We start from the raw sequence: 26,767 nt of genomic DNA, 5'->3' as shown, positions 1-26,767 counted from the left end.
AGCCCTGTGGGAGTTTTCACTTGGCCCCTTTTCTCCACTCAGTCACACCCATGTGCTTAGCCCCTGGTTCTGTTTGCTCAGCCTCTAGACTGTCTGCTTCATTTCACATAATCCAAGTCAAAGCCGACTCGTGCACAGCTCCTGTCTACTTCGGCCTGCCTCTAAAACTTGTGCCCAGAGTATTGTGTTGTTTTAAAACACACCCCGTGTCTGACACAAACTTGATCACACTGGGTCCTTTGCTTCAAATCCACAGATTGCTTCTCACCGACCACAGGATAAAGATGAAACAGTTGACGCACACCGTGAGACCTGCATGCTGTTTTCTGACAATATGTGCCTGCTTCATCTTGGAATGCTCCCTCTGGCCTTCCTATACTCCAAGCACTTCTTGAACCTGCCATCCTCAGCTTAGCTCAACATTCACACACACTCTTCCTCTGCCTGGAGTGTTCTCCTCCCCCACGCATATCTCACCTCTCAGATCTCCCTTCACGTGCTCCTTGCTGAGGGTACTCTTCTCAATATTCTAAATGGGGTTAGACTAGCTACCTCCCATAAGAGCTTGTACCAACGGAAAATTTAAAGCAGATGGATTTGTTCAATGGCTATAGCTTCCCTGTTATAATCTCAAAGAGAGGAACATAGCTCTTCACTCTGTCCCTTAAGCCTAGCATTTTGTTTTACTAGAGGGTCAATAAATGTTTATTGATTTATAAATAGCTGCCTTGATGAAAGAGCACTAAGTAAATGAACTTGAATATAATACTGGTCTCATCATGGAATAAAACTGCACTCTGATTATAACATCATACGGCTAACTTAGCTGCGGCTGGTCATACTTGGTACCAAAAGATTTGTAAATCTTGAATGTATTTGTATGCAAGCCAAGGGAGGGAAGTATGAGGATGACCTCATTCCAGATCCAGGTCAGGGTCCCTCATAATGACCCAAGTATTTGACCACCAAACAGGATGTCTCGGGATATCACCCACTTCCCAAGGAAGCAGCATACATGCAAACCGAAGTGCTTCTGATACCCGTCTTGAGTGTGTGCTCTTCATACAGAAAACCCAGATGGTCTGAAGGGGATTCGAGAGCGCAAGCCATTATTTAAAACTGGCTGCGTCACACAGCGCTCGCAGTCTCTAAACACCTCTAGTCAGCAGAACCAGAGCTTAAACATTTTAGAGACTAACTCATCACAACTTGTTGAACTAACGAGGAAGAAAAGAACCACAAACTCATGAAGCAAATTTTTATTTTAAAATTGTTAGGTTTTTAGTGCATATGAAAATATTTTATGACATGAAACATAAGGATGTTAGCACATGGAAGTATAATAGAAAATATTTTAGGCAACTTTTGAAATCACTAATATGCTTATTTTCCTGTGGATGAGCCCTTTGCTTAAATGAGTTTGTTCATGGGACATCAAGGATATTTAGGATTTTTATATTATTGCTTAACAGCTTCCTAATAAGGCGTTTCGTTTCTACCTGATCTACACATAATAGTTTTTTCAACACACCAATCACGACAGTGGCCTTTTCTCTCAGCTCTGATGGTATACGCTTACTATTCAAATACTCCGGCAGCTTGGACCTGGAATTGTACAGCATGTTGATAACCGTTTCCATGTCATCAACGGGCTCGCTGGTCTCTCCCTCCTGGAAGACACGAGAACTGTACATCTGTTCTAACTTGTGCTCGGCGGCTGCGGCCAGGGCCAGGCTCCGTTTCAGGTGCTCCTTGGAGGCCTTGATGTACTCTTTGTACTCAGGGTTGTTGCCGTCACCAAGAGGCCCCCGCTGAATTTCTACATTAACATTGGAAATTTTTCTCAAAATGTCCTCATATCTCGGACTCAGGGAGTGGTGTCCAGAGAAGTCTTCGTAGTTCTCGGTTTCCAACTGGCCTGAGAGCTGGGGCACATCCTCAGAGTCTGTGGAGCTATCCAAGTTGCTGGTGGTTCTGGTTGTTATGGTGACATGTGCAGTTGCCGACCATGGCTGGGAAACCATGGATGTCATACTCTGGACCTCAGTTTGCATCCTGTTTTGCTGTGTGTCTAAATCTGCCTGGTCGTCTAGTTCTGACTCTTGCAGTGTTCCATGCTCCAGCTCTGCCTCCGACTCATACTCAGGCACTATCATTGGCCTAGCCTGGGGTTCTGGCTCTGGCTCCGGCTCCGGCTCTGGCTCTTCTCTCTCAATGTACGGTTCATCCGTGTGTAAAACAACAGAAACGTTATTTGGCCGGATGGACCAGAACACTGTACTTTTGGTTTTTTTTCTCCTCTCTATTCCCAGTGTGAAGCCGCTAGAAGCGAAAGTTGTCTTTTCCTCGCTGATGGGCCTGATCAGACCGTCGTTCTCAGGGGTAACTTCAGGGGTGTGCATCAGCTCAGGCGAGGACCTCGGTTCTGCAACTTCCACAGTTCCTGAGGGCTTTGACGTTTCCTCAGAGCCCTGATCCCTGGTGGGAACACTCATTATCAGGTTCTGTAAAACTTGTACATAATGATTCAAATTCTGCTCTTCATCAGGCAACACAGTTATGGCTTGAGGGGAAAAACCAAACACACAGTAAGTAATGCTTATTGCATATGACACGATGGCAGAATCTGCTAACCTCAGTTCCCTGTCTATGCTACCACTTAGTACACAAACAGGGAACTCAGCTTCCCTAACAGCAAAGAACTGGGCTTTCCTAACAGCAGGCAGGCATCCACTGAAAATGCACAAGGGGAGCTGGACATGGGTGCCCTTTCCTACACCATTTTATGTTTGTTTTCTCATATAGTTTATGATTCAATAGGCAACTTTTTAAACCAACATCCTTGATCATGTTGTCTAGCCCTGCAAGGAACTATGCTGGGTTTATATTGGCTCATTGGAGCAAATTATTAAATTTTTAGGAGCCAGATGTTAGGTATTAAAAAATTCAATTTTCTGAATTTGCAATTGTATTAAGACAAAGATAATAAATACTCAAAACTCCTCACTTCCTACTTACCCTGTTTTGCTATTAGTTGTCTTTTGATTTGTTTTAAGTAATTTTGTCTTCTCTTTTATTGATTTTTTTTTACTGACAAAATAAAAATCATATATACGTGTACAACCACACTTGCTCTGAGTCTAGAGTTTCCATGTATGGAAGACTGAGTAAAATAAACGCAGACCAGTTCAGGGAAACTGACAGTCCCACGCTAGTCTCTGCTCTCCCACCTTCCAGTAGCATGATTTGGGGTATTTTCCTCAATATTTTTAAACAAAAAAAATTATGTTTGTTCTTTTATCTCAAATAAAACAAATGTAATAAGATTTTGGTGGTAGGAGGCTAGAGAACTGTCTCAGCAACCTCTTTTGCCAGGACCAGAGTTTGATCCTCAGAACAGCCACACACACACACACACACACACACACACACACACACTAATAATTCAAATATCTGATCGCTGCTCAAATTTTTCTGATTCTTTCAATTTTTTTCTGTTCATGTGTGCATTTGGTATTCCTCACTGCCACCTTTAATTTATTTTTATTATGTGTGTCAGCGTGCTGAGTGCAGTGACTGAGCCATCATCCCTCCAGCCCCTGAGTGCAGTGACTGAGCCATCATCCCTCCAGCCCCTGAGTGCAGTGACTGAGCCATCATTCCTCCAGCCTCTGAGTGCAGTGACTGAGCCATCCCTCCAGCCCCTGAGTGCAGTGACTGAGCCATCATCCCTCCAGCCCCTGAGTGCAGTGACTGAGCCATCCCTAAAGCCCCTGAGTGCAGTGACTGAGCCATCATCCCTCCAGCCCCTGAGTGCAGTGACTGAGCCATCCCTAAAGCCCCTGAGTGCAGTGACTGAGCCATCATCCCTCCAGCCCCTGAGTGCAGTGACTGAGCCATCCCTAAAGCCCCTGAGTGCAGTGACTGAGCCATCCCTCCAGCCCCTGAGTGCAGTGACTGAGCCATCCCTAAAGCCCCTGAGTGCAGTGACTGAGCCATCCCTCCAGCCCCTGAGTGCAGTGACTGAGCCATCCCTAAAGCCCCTGAGTGCAGTGACTGAGCCATCCCTAAAGCCCCTGAGTGCAGTGACTGAGCCATCCCTAAAGCCCCTGAGTGCAGTGACTGAGCCATCCCTAAAGCCCCTGAGTGCAGTGACTGAGCCATCATCCCTCCAGCCCCTGAGTGCAGTGACTGAGACATCCCTAAAGCCCCTGAGTGCAGTGACTGAGCCATCCCTCCAGCCCCTGAGTGCAGTGACTGAGCCATCCCTAAAGCCCCTGAGTGCAGTGACTGAGCCATCCCTAAAGCCCCTGAGTGCAGTGACTGAGCCATCATCCCTCCAGCCCCTGAGTGCAGTGACTGAGCCATCCCTAAAGCCCCTGAGTGCAGTGACTGAGCCATCATCCCTCCAGCCCCTGAGTGCAGTGACTGAGCCATCCCTAAAGCCCCTGAGTGCAGTGACTGAGCCATCCCTAAAGCCCCTGAGTGCAGTGACTGAGCCATCCCTCCAGCCCCTGAGTGCAGTGACTGAGCCATCCCTAAAGCCCCTGAGTGCAGTGACTGAGCCATCCCTAAAGCCCCTGAGTGCAGTGACTGAGCCATCCCTAAAGCCCCTGAGTGCAGTGACTGAGCCATCCCTAAAGCCCCTGAGTGCAGTGACTGAGCCATCCCTAAAGCCCCTGAGTGCAGTGACTGAGCCATCCCTAAAGCCCCTGAGTGTTATCTTTTAGAAATGATTGCACTGCTGTTAAGTTCCTTTACATCCTTACACTTTAGTGAGTCGTTCTAAATTGCTTACTGGCAGAATTATACAATGTCTATAATTTGCTTCTAAATAAACTAAGGACAAGAATTTAGGAAGAGGGACAGGGAGGTTAGGAGAGAAGGAATATGAGCAGCTATATCAATGATGCAAGATTAATCAAAGGGTCTATTATAAATGGAGCTTTTGTAACACTATTTCTATTTCTGTGTATATTTCATCTTTTCTATAAAAAGTTATTTCTAAATTTTTTTGAGAAATGTTCTTTTCTAGGCAACTAGAAACAAGCAATTGGGCTAACCATGCCCAACCTAAAGTGTGCAGTCAACGGAGTGGCAGAACAGCTTGGCAGAGGGCACTGCCTTGAAAGTAGTCTAGGACGCACTTGATCTTCTACAAATTAGCTTGTCTCTTCAGACTAGCAAATGGGATACCCAAGTAGCTATTAAATAAGTTAGGGTGTCAAAGAACAGGAAAAGGAGGTGCTCACTGGGTGTGAGTTCTAAAAACATCTCAAGTACTTATTATCCTCCTCTGCCGTTACTCTGGAAACACCAAAAAGCCTGTTTGTGGTTGCTTAGCAACAGAGGCACCCTACCTCCTACCTTGCTTTTCTTCCTTGTAAATGCACCCTTGGGTCTCTGGATCATTCTATTCTTGAATCCATCCCCTCCCTGCATGCTTCCTGCCTCTTGTTTTTGCCCTTCCAACACATCTATGCATTCAGACTGCCTTTCTGGGTTCCACTAATCAGGACCATTCTTGCAAATCAATTTGAGTCCTATAAAAAATGTTTGCAGGCAAGACCGGAGAAGGGTCACTTCCAATGTCCCTACAGACAGTCCTGGCCACCGTGAAATCCTGTTCTTCTCCATTCTACAGGAAGTCCTAAAATTTGAGTAAACTGTCTAATTCTTACAACAAACAGACCAACCCACTAAAAGCTGAGTCACTTATCACACCTTGACTATCTCCTGTGGTCTACCCCAATACAACATAGCTGCTGTTTTTACCACTTGGATGTCTTACCTAAGCTAATAGCACACCCCAGACCATGGCTAAGGTTAAGAAGCCCTCTAATGCTGTAGACACATAGCAGTAGGTAAAGAAGGTGCTTGCCCCCCAAGCACGAGGACCAGAGTTCAGATCCCCGTACCCATGGAAGCTGTGGTGGTGTCCCAGTAGGGAGGTGGCGATAGGAAGATCCCCATGGCCTGCCACCAGCTAAGCTTGCAAATCAGTGAGCTCCGGGGTGAGGGAGAGACCCTGTCTCAAAGAAATAAGGTGAAAAACAGTAAAAGAAGATACCTGATGTCGACCTCTGACCTCCATATGCATGCCCACTGGCACACTACAAATCCGTTCACAGGCACACATGTGAACATGTGTGTCGTGAGATATTTGTACACTGTGAAGATGTATTTGCTGTGATTTGTGTAATAAAAAGCCCAATGACCAATAGCTAGGCAGGAGGCATAGGTGGAATTCCCAGAGAAAGAAAGTGGAGGGGAGAATCTAAGTAGGCAGGAGATGCCAAGGAGACATGGGGGGGGGGGGGGGGATCAGTGTCAGACATGCAGAATGAAAGGTGGAAAACCACATGGTAAGACATAGACTGATAAAAACAGGTAAATTTAAGGTATAAGAGCTAGAGGGATAAGCCTAAGATAAGGCTGAGCTTTCATAATTATTAAGTCTCTGTCTTGTTATTTGTAAGCTGGTGGCCCAAAGAAAAATCCAACTACACACACACACACACACACACACACACACACACACACACACCCCGCAGGGTAAGATATCAGGATACTGCTCCAGGACCTCCGTAAAGCAGTCTGGGAGCCTGAGGTTCTGCAAGAAGCTCAGCTCTGAGGATGTCAGTTGAGCTTGAGTTTTCTGCGACTTTTAACCTAGAACGGGAGAACTGATCACATGACAGAGACAATAGCCAAGTGATCCTAACAACTGTGAGGATGAAAATAGCTGAAATTCTGAAGGGTGCAATCACTCCCATCCATGGAGCCATTAGTGTGTGCAGGTGCCATGTGAGTGGAATTTGGTAAAGAGGAAAAAGAGGCCAGGCATTGGTGGCACACACTTTTAATCCCAACACTCGGGAGGCAGAGGCAGGCGGATGAAAAAAAAAATTTCCAGGGGTGTAACATGATCAAAATCTGTCACATACATGTTAAAATTGCTGCAATGGAATTCACTACTTTGTGTAATTAATATGTACTAGTTTTAAAAGAACTAAAGTATATCAAAACTCACTTAGGTTTATCAAGAGGTATTATTTCTACTTTAGAAGTAATACTACTTTTAAAGATGATCGTGGTGATCTATGTCAGGAGTTTTGTTTTCTGCTTTCTTTAACCTTCCCCCCTCGCCCCCCAGGAGCCCACGCTAGTCTGAACTGTTTAGCCAAGGATGACCTTGAACACCTGATCAGTGAGTCTGCCACTTCCCAAGTGCTGGCATTACAAGTGTGAGACTCCAGGTAAACTTAACTTTTGACAAAAGTTTTTGTGTTTATGTGTGTTCCGTTTGTTTGATGATTGTGTGATTTTTTTTTTTTTTACAGAATGCAAAACCGTGAAGCAAATACATTCAATCCACCTGGATTCTGGAGTTTTGCACATCAGTTGACTTAACACTTGAGAACTGCACTGGAAAACATGATAGACAGAATGAGATTTCACTTGAAATATATTATAAATCAAATATACCACAGAAAACAGCAAAACAAAATATACAACATCATATCATTACAAAGGCCTACAGGTTTCTCCACTAAAACAGGCTATCCACAGTTTTTACGATTTTGCTTGTTTGTTTGTTTGTTTGAAACAGGGTGTTTCTGCATAGCCCTGGCTGTCCTTGAACTCACTGTGTAGACCAGGTTGGCCTTGAACTCACAGTTTGGCCTGCATCTGGGATTAAAAGTGTGCTCCTCCACTTACAGATTCTATAGGTTTTTAACTGTTCTAATTCTCTGATAATCTGTAACAGGAATTACATCTTATTTTGACACTAACTTGATACATTTCCTGATATTCTTAATTATAAACTTATAAAGTAAAAAAATAGTTAATAATGTGTATTTATCTACAGAATTATAAAATTATCATCATTATTACTATTGCTATTATTGTGTGTATATGTGCATGATATGGGTGGGGTGGAGACACTTGTGCCAAAGCCCACATGCAGACGGAGGTCGGAGGGCAACTTGCTGGAGTCGGTTCTCTTTCCGTTCTGTGGCCTACAGGGATCAAACTCAGGTTGCCAGGCTTGTATGCATGGCAAGTGCCCTCATCCTCTGAGCCTTCTCACAGGTCCTTACCTACAAATGTTTTAAAAAAATAGCCAGGCGGTGGTGGCGCACGCCTTTAATCCCAGCCCTCAGGAGGCAGAGGCAGGCAGATCTCTGTGAGTTGGAGACCAGCCTAATCTACAAGAGCTAGTTCCAGGACAGGCTCCAAAGCTACAGAGAAACCTTGTCTCGAAAAACCAGAAGAAGGAGGAGGAGGAGGAAAGAAAGAAAGAAAGAAAGAAAGGAAGGAAGGAAGGAAGGAAGGAAGGAAGGAAGGAAGGAAGGAAGAATAAATCTCTCTCCTTTCCTAAGCCCTTTACCCTTTACACAGCCTGGGAACAATACCCTCCAGAGCATTGTAAATGGAGCACTGATATATCTGGATACAGTGAAAAGTTAAGACAGACCATCCCATAATTCCCTTGGTGCCCTACTCAGATGTTGACATAATCCATCTTGGTGCCCTATTTTCAAAATAGTTTTGTTATGTGTTGGTGTGGATGTGTGCACGTGTGCAGTGCTGGCAGAGGCCAGAAGAGGGTGTCAGAGTCCCTGGAGCGGAGCAGCTGGAGGTGTGAACTGCTCATCATGAGTGCTAAGAACCCAGCTCCAGTCCTCTGAAAGCACAGGATGCTCTCCTAACCTCTGAGCACCTCTCCAGCCCCTACTTAGCTATTATTGTTTACTAATGAAGTACATTGTCTCTTCCAAAAGCCTCTAACAAAACAATGTATCGGGATTTCTGCTTCTATGAAGATAAAGGGTACTGTTCCCCTCCTGTTTCTATTAGGCACAGAGTAAAACCCTGCACAGTTGTACCTAAAACCCACCTGAGGAGAAACTGAAATGCAGGGACAAGAAAGCTGACCAACAAACAACTTGAGGAGAGAAAAATGATGGTCTCTGGGTTACACATGACCCACAAAGGTAGAAGAAGAATCTGGAAACCCAGAAACGCAAATATGTACAGATATTTTTTTAAAAAAGGTGAGGTGCCTGGAAATAGCTTAGTAGTTAAAGCACTTGTTGCTCTTGTAGAAGACCCGGATTCGATTCACAGCACCCATATGGTGACTTCCAACCTAAGTCCAGATCCAGGGGATCTGATGGCCTCTTCTGGCATCCTTAGAGTATACATAACTGTAGGCAAACACTCTTACACATAAAATTTAAAAAATCTTTTAAAGAGGAATTATGGGGCTATGGAGGAGGTCAGTTGGTTTGTTTGCTTAGTGTGCATGAAGCACTGGGGTTGATTCCCAGCACTGCATAAAAACCAGGCCATATTGCCAGGTGGTGGTAGTGCTTGCTTTAATCCCAGCACTGGGGAGGCAGAGGCAAGAGGATCTCAATGAATTTGAGGCCAGCCTGGTCTACAGAGTGAGTTTCAGGACAGCCAACACTACACAGAGAAACCCTGTCTCAAACAAACAAACAAACAAAACACAAAAAAACAGGGCATACCCGTACTCTCAGCACTTGGAGGTAGAGACAGGAGGATCCGAAGCCAAGGTCATTTGAGGCCAAAATGGGCTGAGTGAGACCCTATTCAACAACAACAACAACAGGGCAACAAAAGCAGCAATAAATAAGCTTGAACCAAATGAAACATAGTAGAGTCTCAGAAAGAAATAGAAGATGTAAAAAAGAACCACAATGAAGGCTTAGAAGTTACAAATGTGAAAAACACGATAGTGGAAATGAAAACATCTCAAAGGTGAGACTCAACAGCCACATGGAGGAGATGGGAAAAGCTTTGGTGAGCCCTGAGCCAGGCTGATGGTACAATCTGAAAAATAAGGAAAAGCAGAAAAAAACGACCAGAGTCCCTTGCTGCTCTTATAGAAGACCAGGTTGGGTTCCCAGAGCCCACATAGTGGTTCACAACCATGCACGACTCTAGTTTGGGAGATCTAGCACCCTCTTCTGACCTACCTAGGTACCAGGCATTCACATGGTATACATACATGCAGGCAAAAGACTTATATGTACCTGACCAACTAAATTTAAAAATTCAATGTTAATAAATACGGAGAGTGATCAAGAAAAGACACTTGACTCCACCTCCATTCCACACACAGGTGCACACACACCCACAAACACATATGCACACACACACACACTGACAAGTATATATAACACTCACTATGCAAAGCAGGAGATAAACGACTTAACCTTTGGGGGGACTTGGATGACAAATTTAATATGAAGTCATGAGGTTGGAAGGAAATATTATATATTTTATGAGTGCCAGCAAAAGTGGGTGAGAGGAATAATCAACCCAGAATTCCACATCCCAGAAAAAGATCTCTTGGGGATGAAAGGACAACCAAGGAGAAAACAAGGGAAGCTATCAGAAAACCTACCCAAAAGAAAGATGGCTAAATGTAGTTCCCAGAGCCTGGTAAAATGGCTCAGTCAGTAAAGGTGCCTGGCAGCCTGAGTTCAAAGCCCAGGACCATCGAGGAAAGGGTAGAGGGAGAGAACCAACTCTATTAACTTGTCTTCTGGCCTCACACACGGACTGTGGCATGCACGCCCATAACACACACACTAAAGATAAAAATAAAATGAAATAATCCATGCATTTCCCCAAGAAAATGTCCAGGAACACCAGAAAAGAGAGCGAGATCAAGAGAAAGAGGAACAGAGCGCTGTCCTCTGGAGTTTCTCAGACTGCCTGACAGATGAAGCAAAGTCACCACATTCTCTGATGTGGCAGCTGGCGCACATGAAGGAAATACTTAAGGCAAGTGTGCCATGAAGATGCACAGGGTATGAAAGGAGGTGAAGTTTCGTCCTGGTTAGATTTTGTCAACTTGACACAGCTGGAGTCATCTGGGAAGAGGAAGCTCCACTGTGAAAGTGCCCCCATTAGGTTTGCCCACGGGACACTTCCTTGACTGATGACTGATGGGAAAAGGGCCAATTGCTGTGGTTGGCACCATCTTTGGGCTGGTAGTCCTGGGCACTATAAGAAAGCAGGCTGAACAAGCCAGTAAACAGAATTCCTCCATGACCTCTGCTTCAGTTCCTGCCTCCAAGTTTTTGCCTTGAGTCCCTGCCCTGACTTCCCTTCATGGTGGACTGTGAGCTATAAGATGAAACAAACCCTTTCCTCCCTCCCTGAAAGGCATTTGGTCATAGTGTTTATCACAGCAAGAAAAAGCAAACTAGAACAGGTTTCTTCTAATAAGATAAACACACACACACACACTCACGCACACACACAGATGCACACACACGCACACGTGTGCAACATCAACTATACAAAGAAACTACACCAAACCAACAGAATTTTTAAAAAGCATATCCTTCAATATGAAATGGATGGTCCCTGTCTATGTGCTCAAAAATGTTTTAAACACTAAAGCTTTAAATCCAAAGCAAGTTGATAACTTCAATACATGGTTTGATATAAATGTCTGGTGAGTTTGAGGTTGTAGTAAAATATATATAACACTGGGAAACTTGGTAGCTCAGTATAAAGAAAAAGTTGATTTTTTTTTTTTTTTTGGTTTTTCAAGACAGGGTTTCTCTGTAGCTTTGGCGTCACATGCTTTTAATCCCAGCACTCAGGAGGCAGAGGCAGATGGATCTCTGTGAGTTCGAGGCCAGCCTGGTCTACAAGAGCTAGTTCCAGGACAGGCTCTAAAACTACAGCAGAACCCTGTATCAAACAAACAAACAAAAAAGATGCAAAAGTTGAAATTCAGTAAAATACACCTGACTTTTTTATTTGAGGGTTTGTAGGTTGGGGAGATGATACGCAGGTAAAAGCTCACGTGCAAGTGTGAGGATCTGAGTTCTGGGGACAGGAGTCCACAGTGTGTGCCTTTAATCACAGTGTTCCTATAACAAGATGGGAGGGGGACACAGGAGAACCCCCATTGTTTACAGTGGTGAACAAGAGCCCTGCTTCAGAGAGGTGGAGGGCAAAGACAGCTGAGTTTATCTACTGACTATCACACACATACACAACATGGCACCTGTGCAGCCGCACACGTGTGTGTGTGTATGTGTGTGTACATGGATGTATGCACACGCATGCACGCATGCCCCCCACAATGAACTTATACATGTTTACTTTGCTCTGCCAACCTTGGCATAGGCACTGTTGATGACACACCCAAAAATCTAACCAGAAGTTTTATATACTAATTATTAAAAGAGTCTTAACAACTGCAAGCACAAAAAACATGTAAAAGAACCTGTGCTTCAAAACAAAAAAAAAAGAAAAAGTAAAAGAAAAAAAGATAGAAAGAAAGAACTAATGTATTTCCAACTCAAACCAGGTTGCTGTGCTTCATACACTCAGAATGACTGCAAAGGAAACCACTTTGGTATTCCTCCAGCAGCTTTTCTTTCTTTTTTTTATTGTGATTTTTTTAATCGATTTTTATGGATCTCTACATTTTTCTCTGCTCCCCTCCCTGCCTCTCCCCTCCCCTTCAACCCTCTCCCAAGTTCCCCATGCTCCCAATTTACTCAAGAGATCTTGTCTTTTTCTACTTCCTATGTAGATTAGATCTATGTATGTCTCTATCAGGGTCCTCATTGTTGTCTAGGTTCTCTGGCATTGTGATTTGTAGGCTGCTTTTCTTTGCTTTATGTTTAAAAACCACCTATGAGTGAGTACATATGATAATTGTCTTTCTGGGTCTGGGTTACCTCACTCAAAATGATGTTTTCTAGATCCATCCATTTGCCTGCAAAATTCAAGCTGTCATTATTTTTTCCAGCAACTTTTCTTACTATTCATTTAAAAAGGCAGCTTCTGCTGATGGGTAAGTCCCTATAGTCATATTAATTAGCATTCTAGATTTTTTTTAAAAAAATCCAACTTAATGCCAGGCAGTGGTGACACCTTTAATCCCAGCACTCAGAAGGCAGGAGCAGGCAAACTCTGTGAGTTTGAGGCCAGCCTGGTCTACAAGAGCTAGTTCCAGGACAGGCACCAAAGCTACACAGAGAAACCCTGTCTCAAAAAACAACAACCAAAAACAAACAAACAAAATCCAACTTAGTATCTTTGTGTGCTTCATGATTTATTTATGTTCATAGGCTCAAGTCTTCCCACACAGAAGACAGGCTTGCTCCAGGCGACTCGTCCTGCACATAGGACACTGGCAATCACTTGTAAAGTGATTCTTGGAAACCGGTTGCCATGATTTAAAGGAATCTGGAGACTAGACAGAAAACTCAGTTGGGAGAGTGCTTGCCTAGTATGCATGAAAGCTTGGGATTGGATCCCCAGTGCTGCATTAACTGGGTATAGTGCCACACACCTATAATAACCAACATTGGGGAAGTAAAGGCAGGGACAGCAGAAGTTCAAGGTCATTGTTGACTATGTAGTGAGTTCAAGGTTAGCCAGGGCTTCATGAGATCCTGTCTCAAAGATAAAATGGACAAGAGAAAGGGGGACAGAAAGTGTGTGTGTATGTGTGTGTGTGTGTGTGTGTGAGAGAGAGAGAGAGAGAGAGAGAGAGAGAGAGAGAGAGAGAGAGAGAGAGAGATTGAAAATGAGAATTCACTAAGAGCAACAACATGGAAAAAATAGGTCAACCTGGCTCTTTATGTCTCCGTTGAGTTCTTGCACGTCCTAGGGTATGCAGATGAAGGAGGACATCTCAGCTGGCCTGGTAAACCATGAAAAATTATGAGCTAGCAAGCAGGGGCAGCCTCGTCCAATTTGTTTCAAGCTAGGGAGATGTTCTGGCAGGTAAAAGCACTTGCCCTGCAAGCCTGACCTGAGTTTTTTCCCCAAACCCACAGGGGGCAAGGAGAGAACTGCCTCCTGCAAGTGGTCCTCTGACCTCAGCACACACCCTGTGGTACATGCGGTGCATGCGGTACATGTGGTACATGCGGTGCATGCGGTACATGCAGGCCACGCCCATATGTGCACACACAAATGTAATAACAAGAAAAACAGATAGACAGGATCTTTCTATCATGGTGCATTAATAGAGACAGGCCACTAAAAGTACCCGCTGTCCTGCAAAGGTCACTCTCTAGACATCCCCCGCTTATGTGACATGCTCCCCATTAATAAACAGCGTCAGAACACTCCACCTGCAGTCTGAAATCCTCCCAAGTGTCACAGGCTTTGGTACTGTAACAGCCAGATGTGAATTTGCAACACTGTAACCAAGTAACTTGGAGCTTTACAAGGTTCTAAAGATAAATCTTCTTTTTGTATATTTGTTGACAGAGGTGAGCATAATGGGCTGCTGACTTAATCCTCCCTCATTGTGTTCTTAAAGACAAAGGGCTTCCTAAGAACAGACATAAAGAAGACTCACACATTCTCTCTCTCTGTGTGTGTGTGTGTGTGTGTGTGCATGCAGACCTATGCCTTAAAGCCCACGTGGAGGTTAAAGGACAGAGTTTTAGTTGTGTTTGTCTTCCACTGAGGGGCCTGGGGATTGAACTCGGTCCATCAGGCTTGTGTTCACTCATTGAGCCATTTCACTAGCCCAATTTTATTTTTTGATACAAGCTACTATGATAACTAAGTCATGAGATGGACCTTCCCCAGCCTCAGAAGGGACTTAGTGAGGGCGCTGGGGAGATGGCTTAGTAGGTAAAGTGTGAAGCCCTGGGTTCTATCCCTGGAGCCCATGTGGAAAAAAGCCCAGCCCAGCAGTTCATGCTGGTAATTCCAGCAGGAGGACGGCGAAGGCAGGCAGATCTGTGGGGCTCACTGGCCGGCCAGCCCAGCCTATTTTGCAGTGAAAGACCCTATCTCAAAACAAAACCAAACCAGGTGGCAAGCATCCAAGGAACAAGACCTAGGGTTATCTTCCGATCTCCACACGCATATACACAAACACATAGAGCAGTTACATGTGAGGTAGTCAAGACAACCGCAGGTGCATCTTGGCAGCTGGGTCCCTTAACAGTCAAGATGCCCCTCTGAGGTTAAACTGCCTGCAAGCTGCAGAGAGGTTGTTCTCACTGTATCAAAGAACAGTGAGCCAAGGCATTTCCCCACATGCCTGCAATAAAGAATGGTCTTCAACTGCCTCCTCTTTATGGACGTGGGAAGAAATATTCTAAAAGAGAGATTCCATTTACCAGGATTGGAGAGAAAAACCTTACCATGTGGATAAGCCATCTACCTCATAAATATTCATAAAAACGTATATTAAATACACAATACAGAACCCACTGTGCCGCTATGCCCTTTTGGCAATAGCCGACTCCAATCTCTCTGTCTCTGGGGTGCTTTGCTTCTCTTAATACACTTCTGTTTACTGTAGGTACCTTTTGGCTGAATTCTTTCCTTCCAGCATCCCAGAAGGAGACACACCCCTCCCCGCAACACACATTCCCTTCCGATATAACTCAGGGACCAGTCAGTCTTTTACTGTCAAGGGCCAGAGAGTAAATATATCAGACTTGCAAGCAGAATTGTGCAGCAAGCCCTTAATTCCCGTTCTAATGCAGGATTGCAGCCAAGGCCAATACATAAAGTAATGACTGGTTGCATTCCAACAAAACACGAAGTGTTTGAGTCCGGACTGCAATATGTCACTGGTTTTGTGTCCTGAGCAGTAAACAGTGCCACCTAAGGGGTGTCCCCAGCCTAAGGAGGGGTCACACTTAGTCCAGTCTATGAGCTGAGCATCCTGGGGACAATGGAGTGTCACCCAGGCCAGTATCTGGGACAGTGGGCGGGAAGGTGCAGGAAGAGGAAACCTGGATCTCAACCCGGCCCATCACTCACTTGGATACGCCAATAGGGACGAAGGCCATAGCCACAGCACAACTAGGACCACCGGCTTCATGGGCGTCGTTCACAGTACTCCGCCATCCGACGGGAACGTCCTGGGCCCACCAGGCCCGGGTACCTCAGGGCCCGAAAGAGGGGATGTCAGCGGCCTTTGGTCCCACGTCAGGGCCCGGGCGCCCCGCAACGGTTGCCAAAGTGAATGGGTGGGGGCGGGGCGACCGCGTGAGTTGCGCGCGCGTGCGTGCTGGGACTCAGCAGGTACCAGGAGTGACTCGATGGCGATCTGCTGCTGCAGGCGCTTAGGGTAGAGGCTGGAGAAACTCGGCGAATGGCATGCTATGGCACTCCCCCGCTGAAAACACAGCTGTCGCACAGAAGTAGGTGTCTGATGGAAGAGATGACCTGGAGATTACACAGAGCCAACGGTGGTGGGAATCGCTGCCGAAGCCCCAATCTGCCCCAAAAGAGATGGGAGTGAGGGGTCAATTGCAGTAAGGCTTAGAGGTTCAGACTAGTTGCATGAGTGGTTGCGGGGGTGGAGTGGTGGAGGTGAATGGGAGGAAGAGGTAGGGACTTTGCAGACAACATAGAGGTTTTGGTTGTCATCTTGATTTGTAATGATTGCATCCCGTTTCTTTCTTTTTTTTCTTCCCTCCCCCCCCCTTCTTTTTGATTTTTCGAGACAGAATTTATTTGCATAACAATCCTGGCTGTCCTGGAACTCTCTTCGTAGATCAGGCTGGCCTCTAACGGCCTAGCAGGGAGCATTGGGAATAAAGGCATGGGATTACATCCGGTTTCTTTGGCAACAGAGTCGGAGAAAGGTGTAACTACAATCGGACAGTGTGTGAGAATTAGTCAAGGTCTTCTCTGTCCCGTCCCACACCAGCCTGGAACTCTACCCACCCAAGGATGACCTTGAACTAAAGATACTTCTGCCTCCCCCTCCCACACCCTGAGATTAACGTGAGTCACCGCGTCTGGCTTCTGAAGTGCTGGGGATTGAAAACAGGGCTTCATCTAAGTTAGGCAGGCACTCTGATGAGTCTCAATAAGAGAACTTCTTGGAGTAACGGTCATGAGACCACTCAACTCTACATGCGAATTAACATCTGTGGAACTGTCCTTTTTCTGTGTGATTAATCTTTAAAATTCACACGCGGTAACATCTCGGGCTCAGAAACAAGGAACTGGATTTTAGTCTGAGACAATGGGGAGATGCTGCAAGGTTCTGAGTTAGGGGAAGCGGGGATTGGGAGAGCACTCTAGACAGCTTCTTTTCCTTGCAGAGACCAGAAGATATGGGACATATGGACATATCTGAGAGATGTTTAGAGTTAAAATCCAGGTGATCATTCTGAGAGAGGTGGAGACAGGCTCAAGAGTTGAAGACTGGGCTGGAGAGATAGCTCAGTGGTTAAGAGCATTGCCTGCTCTTCCAAAGGTCCTGAGTTCAATTCCCGACAACCACATGATGGCTCACAACCATCTGTAATGAGGTCTAGTGCCCTCTTCTGGCCTGCAGACATTCACACAGACAGAATATTGTATACATAACAAATAAATAAATATTTTTTTTAAAAAAGAGTTGAAGACCAACCTAGGCGACATGAGACCCCATCTCAAAGCAAAGATTAGAGAGTGGTTTGTTTAAATGTGGAAAGAGCATGAGAGGATGCCCTGATTTCTGGTAGATCATTTGGGAGTTTGATGCACACTTACTGAACTGGGGAATGCAGGTACCTGTGGAGGAGGATAAGGAATTTTGTGCTCAATACTATTATGGCAAAGTGGACTTTGAATCTGTAAGCAGAGCTGGTATATTCAGAGAGGAAATGGATGTGGGCCAGGGAGAAAGCTGAGGTGGAGGCTGAGTTATGGAAGGCTTGAGTGTCTGGAAGCAGGGATGTCTGAGGCAAACCAAGAAGGGTGCAGATGAAGCAGAGCATTGGTCCTAGTATGGAAATAGGCAGGCGAGAGAGGGCACAATGCAGTGAATGCAAAGGAGTCCAGGAAGGAGAAGGGGTGGTGAGGACCCCAAAAAAGCAAGGCGCTTCATGGGGGAGATTCAGACTATTAGATGCTTCTGAAAAGACGAGAAAGAGAGAGAGAGAGAGAGAGAGAGAGAGAGAGAGAGAGAGAGAGAGAGAGAGAGAGAGGCAGACTGACTTAGGGCTAGCTTTAACTAAGTGGTTTGGAGCCAGGCCATGCTGAGTCAAGGGATGAGCAAAGAGGTGACAAAGTCGTGACAGCTTGCCTGGGACTGTTTCAAGCCTGGTTCGTGAGTCTTCGAGGCACTCCAGCAGTGCACAGCCCAAATATAGCAGCATGCTGGAATCAAACAGTTGGGACTATTTGGAAAGCAACTTGGAATATGTAACAAAAGCAGTAACATAATATACACACTGTGATATAAATTCTGTGACACAAATTTAGGGGGAGAATTTAGGTCCCAAGATAACCATAGCATGCAATATAGAGACAGTCAAATCCAAAGAGGATATGGACTAAAGTTCCCCCACTTCTCCCCATTCCCATGATGAGAAAGGGGTGGAGCTTTTGAGAGATGGCTAGATCATGGGGGTGGAACCTTCAAGAGTGAGATTAGTACCCTAAAACAGAGACCCAGAGATTCTGTGTGAGACAAGGGAAAGCTAGTCATCTGGCAAGAAGCTGCCACCAGACACCAAATCAACATTCCCACCTCCCAGTGTTTGAAAGAAATTGTTCAAAGCACCTGGTCTGTGGTGTGATTTGGTACAACAGTCTGGACAAACTAAACCAAGTAAACCAACTTTGTTGGCTAGAATAGCATGCAGCCAGGGGCTGGGGGAGTAGCTCATCTGGTAAAGAGCTTACTGTGTGAATGTAAAATCTTCGCTCTGATCCTCAGCATCCATGTAAAAGTCGGGTGTGCTAACTCAGTGCCCAGAACCCTAGCAGTGGGGAGGTGGAGACAGGAGATCCCTGGAGCTTGCAAGCTAGGTGGGCTAGAGAAATCAGTCAGCTCTAGGCTCAGTGAGAGACTGTCTCAGTAAGTAAGGCAGAGGGCGACTGAAGAAGGCACCTGATGGTGCCCTTTGGCCTCCATGTGCTTGAGCATACCTGTGAATGCAACACACACATTTATGTGCACATACACACACATGAAAATATAAAACACACACAGTCATGAGGTGTGCTAAACCATTCTATTTGGTTTTTGGGAAGTCAGGAGGGGTTCTGCCTACTCCCTACTGCTGTCTCAACCTAAGATTTTCCTAACACTTCTTCAAATGGACACAACACATCTCGAATTCTCATTTACTATATTTTTTCCTTCTCTTAACCCAATAGATTGGAGTAAACCTGGTTATCTAGAAACATGTGTCTCTCTAGAGGAAGAAACACACCCAGAAGATCCTTTTCCATTATCACACACTACCCAGTGACAACATCATATCCTGGCACAAGTGGGTCACTAAGTTCCCACTGTAGCCCCTGCCTACTCAATACCAATGCATTTTTTCCACACCCCAGACCTCAAACGTCACTTCCAAACCTCACTTGCTCCAATGCTTAGAAAAACAATTCAATCTTTTTTTTTTTTGGTTTTTTTTTCGAGACAGGGTTTCTCTGTGGCTTTGGAGCCTGCCCTGGAACTAGCTCTGTAGACCAGGCTGGTCTCAAACTCACAGAGATCCGCCTGCCTCTGCCTCCCAAGTGCTGGGATTAAAGGCATGCGCCACCATCGCCCGGCCAATTTAATCTTAATACTTAGAAAATGAATACAGCCGTGGCTCAGCAGGTTAGCGCACTTACTGTTCTTCCTGAGGTCCGAGGTTGGGTCCCAGCACCCACATTAAGTGGCACACAACTAGTCATAACTCCAGCTCCAGCAGGGATGTGCTGGGCTCTGCAAATACCTACACACAACATGTACACATATCTACACACAGACACACATGTAAAAATAAAAATAAACCTTATAAAAATGAGTGCATGCATACATGAATGTATCCCCCTCTTGTTGTCTTACCCTCTTACAGCACATACATGTGAGAGTTTGGGCACACCATATGGAAGCCAGAGCAGAAGTCCTAGCTTGCTTGCTGTCGCTGTTAATAAAACACGCCTTTAATCCCAGTACTCGGGAGGCAGAGGAAGGCAGATCTCTGTGAGTTCGAGGCCATCCTGGTCTACAGAATGAGTTCCAGGGCAGTCAGAATTACACAGAAAAACCCTGTCTCGCTGGGTGGTGGTGGTGCACGCCTATAATCCCAGCACTCAAGAGGCAGAGGCAGGTGGATCTGTGAGTTTGAGGCCAGCCTGGTCTACAAAAGCTAATACCAGGCAGGCCCCAAAGCTTCAGAGAAACCCTGTCTCAAAAAACAAACAAACAAAAAAAAGGAAAAATCCTGTTTCAAAAAGCAAGAATAAGCTAAAATAAAACACTGACCAAGAGTAAGTTGGGGAGAAAGGGGTTTATTTGGTTTACAGATTGATGAGGAAGGTCACAGCAGGAACTCAGGGCACACACCTGGAGGCAGGAACCTAAGCAGAAGCCATGGAGAAATGCTTCTTACTGGCTTGCTCCCATGACTAGGCCTACATTCTTTACACATCCCAGAACCACATGCCAAAGAACAGCACCACCCATAGCAGGCTGCCCTTCTTCCAGCATTTATTAATCAAGAGAATAGATACCCCATAGAGATGCCCACAGACAATCTCATGGGGACGATTCTTCAGTTGAGATTCCCACTTTCCAGGTAACCCTGGTTTGTCAAGTTGACACAAACTAACTAGAAGAGTGTAATGTTTCCCTCTGCCACTCTCTGCTGTGTTGCTGTGGAGACAGACTCACACTGAACCGGAAGCTCTGAACTCTCAAATCTCTCAAGTCTGTCTCTGTCTCTTAGTTCTGGGGGTACGGACACTGGTAGCCATACCTGGCATTTTAGGTGAGTGCTGGAGTTTCAAAGCCAGGCCCTCATGGTTAAAGAGTGAGTGTTCTATCCATTTAGCCGGCTACCCTTCTAACCACGTCCCCACTCACCCATCTATCTACCCGATCAATCTAAACATCTAAAGTTACTCTCTAAGACGCGTCTGATGGCTTGTGCCTTGTGCCTCTAATTCCAGCACTTAAGAAGCTGAGGCAGAAAGACTGCTTTGAGTTTGAAGCCAGTCTGGGAATATTGTAGGCAGGAGAGAAAAGAGGCTCTCCCGGAGAAAAACAGGTTCTGGCAGGGAAGTAATTCTGCCACACGAGGGCAGCAGAGCCTCACCAATGACAGGTATGGTGTTTGTTATTTCGTTTCCTGCATCTCCCATCTAGAAAGTGGCTTTTGATTCTGCTACATTGTAGCATGTTTTGCTGTTTATTGCGCACTTTGCTTTCCTGCTTTACATTCTAAATATACAAAATATCATGCAGTAATATTTAAAATGAGTGAATAAGAAAAGCCACTATGCGCTAAAAGCTTTTTTTTTTCTTTTTTCTTTTTCTGAAGGCTGGTTTGAGGAATGTTGCCTGTTCACTCTTTTCTCCAGCTCTGGTACAGATGCTCTGCAGACAGCTCTGCGTTGAAATCACCTTGCAAAGCAAGACGCTCCTGGGAGCTCAGGAGAGGGCAAGGCAGCCTCAGGACAGTACCTTCTTTTGTCAGGTTCTACCCCACTCCCAGAAAGGCAAATATAATTTTTTACAGGCTATAGAGGACTCTAAATTAGCTCTGTTGGAATGTTTATGTTTTAAAGATTTTAAAAAATATTTTGTTTGTACCAGAAGAGGGCAAAAGAGGGCATTATCTTCTACAACTGGAATTGCAGATGATGGTGAGCCTCCATGTGGGGTTCTGGGAACTGAATATGGGGCCTCTGGGAGAGCAGCCAGTGCTCTTAACCACTGAGCTATCTCTCCAGCTCCTCCTAAGGTCCTCTCTCCAGCCCTTAACTGAGCAATCTCTCCAACTCTTGGGGAATGGTTTTAATGAATAGGATGGGTGTAGCTGAACGGGTTTATAGGCACATGGTTCTTGGCATACTTTTAGTTCTGCCCAAGAAGGCAGTCATTATGGGTGGTACACAGCTTTAATCCCAGCAGCCGGGAGTCAGAGGCAGGCGGATCTCTGAGTTCGAGGGCAGCCTGGTCTACAGAGTGAGTTCCAGGATACCAAGGGCTACACAGAGAAGCCTTGTCTAGATAATTTTTTTTTTAAGAAAAAAGGCTAGGGATGAAGCTGTGACCTACAGATGTGTCTCAAATCCCCGTGAAGCTGTCCACTAGAATGAATTGCAAAGTTCAATTAGAAACTCATTTAACTTTTGAACAATAATATACCCACAGAAAATAGAAAGGTTCTTAAGATACACTCTCTGTGTGTCTCATGGTGTGTGGGTGTCTGTGTGTGTGTCTTTGTCTGTGTGTCTGTGTGTGTTGCTGTCCTAGGACTTTTGCATATCTGCCTGAGTTCAGGATCTATAAGTATGTATTGAAGATTATATGGAATTTTCTGACAGGGACCACCAAATCAAATAGAAGCAAATTTTATATAAAAAGGATTTCAGGGCTGTAGAGATGACTCAATCAGCAAAGTGCTTATGGCTCAAGCATAAGGACGGGAGCGCAAACTCAGCACCCACATAGCTGTGGTGGTGTGTGCCCTTGTAACCCCGGCACTAGGGAGGTGTAAATGGGCGCCCCTCTGGCCAGCCAGCTTAGTTTAATCAAGATTCAGGTCCTAATGAGAGGGCCTATTTTGAAAATAAAGGTGCATGCCTCCTGAGGTATAACAGCTGAGACTGAACTCTGGCTTCCGTACACATGTGCACCCCACACACACGCATGCATGCACACACATGAATACATACAAACACACGTGTTCAGTGGGGCTGGAGATGTAGTGTTGCTAGAGTAGATGAATTCGGCTAGGAAAAGCCTTAGGAACTCTACTTATACCCTATCATACATCAACTCATATCTCTAAAAGGACCCCCCCCCTTGACATGCGCTGATAGAAGATGAAATTTTGGGACACTGAATTGACTCATTTCTAGACACATTAACAAAATAGGAGTTTATCATATTCAGAACGGCTATTTGGGCCATTAAAGCACAACTCTAATAACCACATAAAATTTCTTTACCAACTTGAAATATCACTAATTGAGAATGAAAAAAAAAGTGTTTGACTGGAGTGTAGCTCAGTGACAGAGCACCTGCCCAGCTTGTGAAACATAGGTGGAGCCTCACTGCCCGTGTGCCTCATACTTTCACAGACACTGTCATTTCATCCTTAAAAGAAATCCCACAAGGTAAGCATCTGCCTTCTACACAGGAACCCAGAGCAGTTTAACATTGACTCAGGTTGCTGCGACAGATCACCACAAACCTGCTGCTGACTTAAACAATGACAATTGACTCTCTCTCTTTTTTCTTTTTCTTTTCTTTTTTTTTTTTTTTTTTTTTTTTTTTTTTTTTGGTTTTTCGAGACAGGGTTTCTCTGTGGCTTTGGAGCCTGTCCTGGAACTAGCTCTGTAGACCAGGCTCGAACTCACAGAGATCCGCCTGCCTCTGCCTCCCGAGTGCTGGGATTAAAGGCGTGCGCCACCATCTCCCGGCGTCAATTGACTCTCTTGCTAGTTCTTCAGCCTAGAGCAAGATCAAGGGTCTGGTCTGCTTAGTTCCTACTAAAGCCTCTCTCCATAGCTTGTAGGTGTCCTTCTTCTTGTGTCTCCTTGTGGTCCTTCTTCTGTACATCTGTGTTCTTGTATCTTCTAAGGACACTGGTCATACTGAAAACAAGCCTGTCAGTTTATGGCTGTAACTCCAGCGCTCAAGGGGTTAAAGCAGGGAGTAGGTTGGATGCCATCCTGGGCTACATTGCAGCCTTGAATAGAAACCCCATCTCCAGAGACAAAGAGGAGAATAAGAAGAGGAGAAGGGGAGACTAGAGAGATGGCTTAGAGGTTAAGAGCGCTGGCTATTCTTCCAAAGGACCGGGGTTCAATTCCCAACACCCACATGGCAGCTCACAGCTGTCTATAACTCCAGTTCCACCCTCATACAGATCTACATGTAGGCAAAAATGCACATAAAATAAAAAAATTAAAAATTTGAAAAAAAAGGGAAAAAGAAGAGGAGATGGAGAAAAAAGAGGGGTGGAAGGAGATGGAGGAGAGTAAGGAAGGGAAAAAGTGGGGAGAGAACTCATTGGTCATTTACAATTGAGATTTAACCACGTGGCCTTATTTTACCTTTGTTGCTTCTCTTAAAGACTCCATTCTGGCCGGGCGATGGTGGCGCATGCCTTTAATCTCAGCACTCAGGAGGCAGAGGTAGGCGGATCTCTGTGAGTTCGAGACCAGCCTGGTCTACAGAGCTAGTTCCAGGACAGGCTCCAAAGCCACAGAGAAACTCTGTCTCGAAAAACCAAAAGAAAAAAAAAAGAAAAAAAAAGACTCCATTCTGTGGTACTGGAGGTTAGAGCTTTGGTGTGTAAAGTTTGAGGAGATGTAATTCAGTCCATTACACAGCCCCAGTAGGCTCTGGAAGCTTGGCACAACCTTCCTGCCATAAAAATTAAGACATTCACAAAGGGCCCTTGAAGGATGAACAAGAAGAGTATCTGGGACCTAGAGAGATCAGAGTGCAGAAGAAGGGAGCCTCGCATGATCTGGGGATGACTCGGGTATTCCCAGTGTGCTCCAGAAGATAGAAGCATAAAGACTGGGGGCAGGGGGGGTCATCTAAGAGGACCTTTCATCCAAGGAGGCTAGAGGGTAGCGAGGTAACCAGGAATACAGTCCTGTGATGATCTTCTGTGGCAGGGTGGTGGGAACAGAAGGAGCTGGTGCAGTCTGGGGGGGGGGGGCAGAGGCAGAGCTCACAGAGGGAAAAGCCTATCTGCCAGCCCCAGCGTGGGAAAAGGGATGGATAAGAGGTGGATACCATCTGAGTGGTCAGAATCCGCTAAGGCAAGTACAAAGGCTGGTATAAGAGGAGACCATCATGATCTGGAGCCTGTGTGTTCCTCACATGCCGTGTCAAGACTCGCGACAGACGCTAAATATTAGGAGTCAGTTCAGTGCTTACAGACCGGCACACGTGTGTAAAGCCGGCGGCTCATGACATCATGGTGTCTCTTCAGTCCTACTTTGCTGGTTGTGTTGATTAGCGGCTAAAACTAAAGGAGGTGGGGTGTCTGGAGCACACCTGCCGTCTTCACACGTGGAATACACCTGAGTCTGGGACACCCCTCTTGCGTCGCGACTGGTTGATAACCTTCCAGCTAATAGGTCTTCTCCCACCATCCCTGCCAGCCACAAAAGTTATCAAAATGCAACCACTTCTGCAGCTCTTTGTTTAAATGCCCTCTAGGAAGCCCCACATCTCTTCGACGCCAGCTCACTGTGGTTTTCCTGCCTTTTTGAAACACTTCTAAATGAACGTCTTCCTGCCTCTCATACAACCCTTGTCTCAGCATCACTATGGTGTTTGAATCTCTCATCTGTCATTCTGCTCCCTACCTGACACTCCTATAGGGTAGGGAACCAGTCATTCCCTACCTGTTCAGGTTTCCTTTCTGTTGCTGTGACAAACATGAGTACCAAAAGCAGCTTAGCGGAGGAAAGGGCTTATTTCAGTTTATACTTCCAGGTCACAGTTCGTCACGGAGGGAAGTCAGGGCCGAAACTCAAGGCAGAACCATGAAGCAAAAAGCACAGAGCAGCATTGCTTATTGTCATCATCGCCCCCAACCCCCACCCGACTTGCTCTCAGGCTCATGCTTCCCTAGGTGCCGCATCCAGCAGTCTTGGTCCTGGACACTTAACTGGGGCAATGGGAGGATGAAAAAAAGAGACAGAAACACATGTACATAAAAGGTGGGGCTGGGTGGGCTATACTCATTCTAATGGAGGGCACTTACTACTATAAAACAGCCCGGAAGTCTTGTATTATGTGCAACACAAGAGGAGGGGTTGGTGAGCCTTAGTGGGTGGGTGGAGGGCGTTTCTGTAAGGGAGCGGCCTCAACTTAGTCGCCAGAGGAGGAAGCTGCCATTGCACACAGGGCCCTGATCTGCACATGAACCAGAAAAGGATTTTGCCAGTTTCCTGCTTCTGAACCTGGGGAAGGCTTTACCACTCCCATGCCTCTGAGGCACTGGGGTCTTCCACACAGCTATGCTCGTGTCAATAATACAGACTCACTCAGTACTCCTCTGATCCTTACACAGTCACCCAGGGCTTCCTTTGTTCCCCCTGAGCACTTGCCCAGGGAATTGCTCTGCCCACAGTGGGCTAGGCACTTCTTCACCAATTAACAGTAAGACAATCCCCACAGACATGCCCACAGGTCAGTCTGAGCTAGGCATTTCTCGGTGGAAGCGGTCCTCTCGGGTGATTCTAGGCTGTATCGCGTTGTCGATTAAAGCTGCCTAGGACGCCCCACTGACCGTCATTCAGTCTTTCATCCAGGCACAGCCTTCCTCCAGCTCCAGCCAAGCTCCCTTCTTCTGCTAGATGTTCCATATGTCCACATCATCATTCTCCAGAGGAACTTTCTCTCCGCAAACTTGCTTGGGGGAGGTGGCAGAATAATCCACATACGTCGTCGCTCATCGCCACCTCAGCCAATCTGTGTGATAAGAAACAGCATGGAGAGATGGCTCCATGGTCAGCAGACGCACGCACACACAGAGAGTTAAAAATAAAATTGAAAAAGACCCTTTAAAATATTGTGTGTGCACACTTGCTTGTGAAGGCCAGAGGCTGACACCGGATATTTTCCTCAGTTGCCTTCCATCTCATCTCTTTGAGACAGAGTCTCTCACTGAACTCAGGGATTGTCTGAACTGGCTGGCCGGCGAGCTCCTGGGTTCCACCCATCTCCACCTCCCCGGCACAGAGATCAGGTGTACACCGCCATGCCTGGCTCTTTGCGTAGGTGCTGGGCTCGAAACTC

The 26,767-nt window shown here is 45.8% G+C and overlaps 1 protein-coding gene across 1 annotated transcript; it reads right to left on the bottom strand.

The window, feature by feature from the left end:
* Nucleotides 1-1,424: 1,424 nt before the first annotated feature.
* Spesp1 (sperm equatorial segment protein 1) lies at nucleotides 1,425-15,871 on the bottom strand. Its single transcript, XM_075967571.1, has 2 exons — nucleotides 15,811-15,871; nucleotides 1,425-2,563 (listed from the first exon to the last, which is right to left on the bottom strand). Exons 1-2 carry the CDS (start codon nucleotides 15,869-15,871, stop codon nucleotides 1,425-1,427), a joined length of 1,200 nt encoding a protein of 399 aa, XP_075823686.1.
* Between the last annotated feature and the right edge of the window lie 10,896 nt (nucleotides 15,872-26,767).

Source organism: Microtus pennsylvanicus, chromosome 3 (assembly GCF_037038515.1).
Source record: "Microtus pennsylvanicus isolate mMicPen1 chromosome 3, mMicPen1.hap1, whole genome shotgun sequence".
Lineage (NCBI taxonomy): Eukaryota > Metazoa > Chordata > Mammalia > Rodentia > Cricetidae > Microtus > Microtus pennsylvanicus.
The sequence above is the reverse complement of the archived record's forward strand: the minus strand, read 5'-3'. Positions and strand labels throughout refer to the sequence as shown.

What these genes read in the sequence shown, in the direction of transcription:
- Spesp1 (XM_075967571.1), bottom strand. Translation starts at nt 15,871, where the DNA reads ATGAAGCCGGTGGTCCTAGTTGTGCTGTGGCTATGGCCTTCGTCCCTA. An exon ending in GTCCCTATTGGCGTATCCAA is followed by an intron (nt 2,564 to 15,810) that starts GTGAGTGATGGG and finishes TTTCCCCTCAAG; the next exon opens with CCATAACTGTGTTGCCTGAT.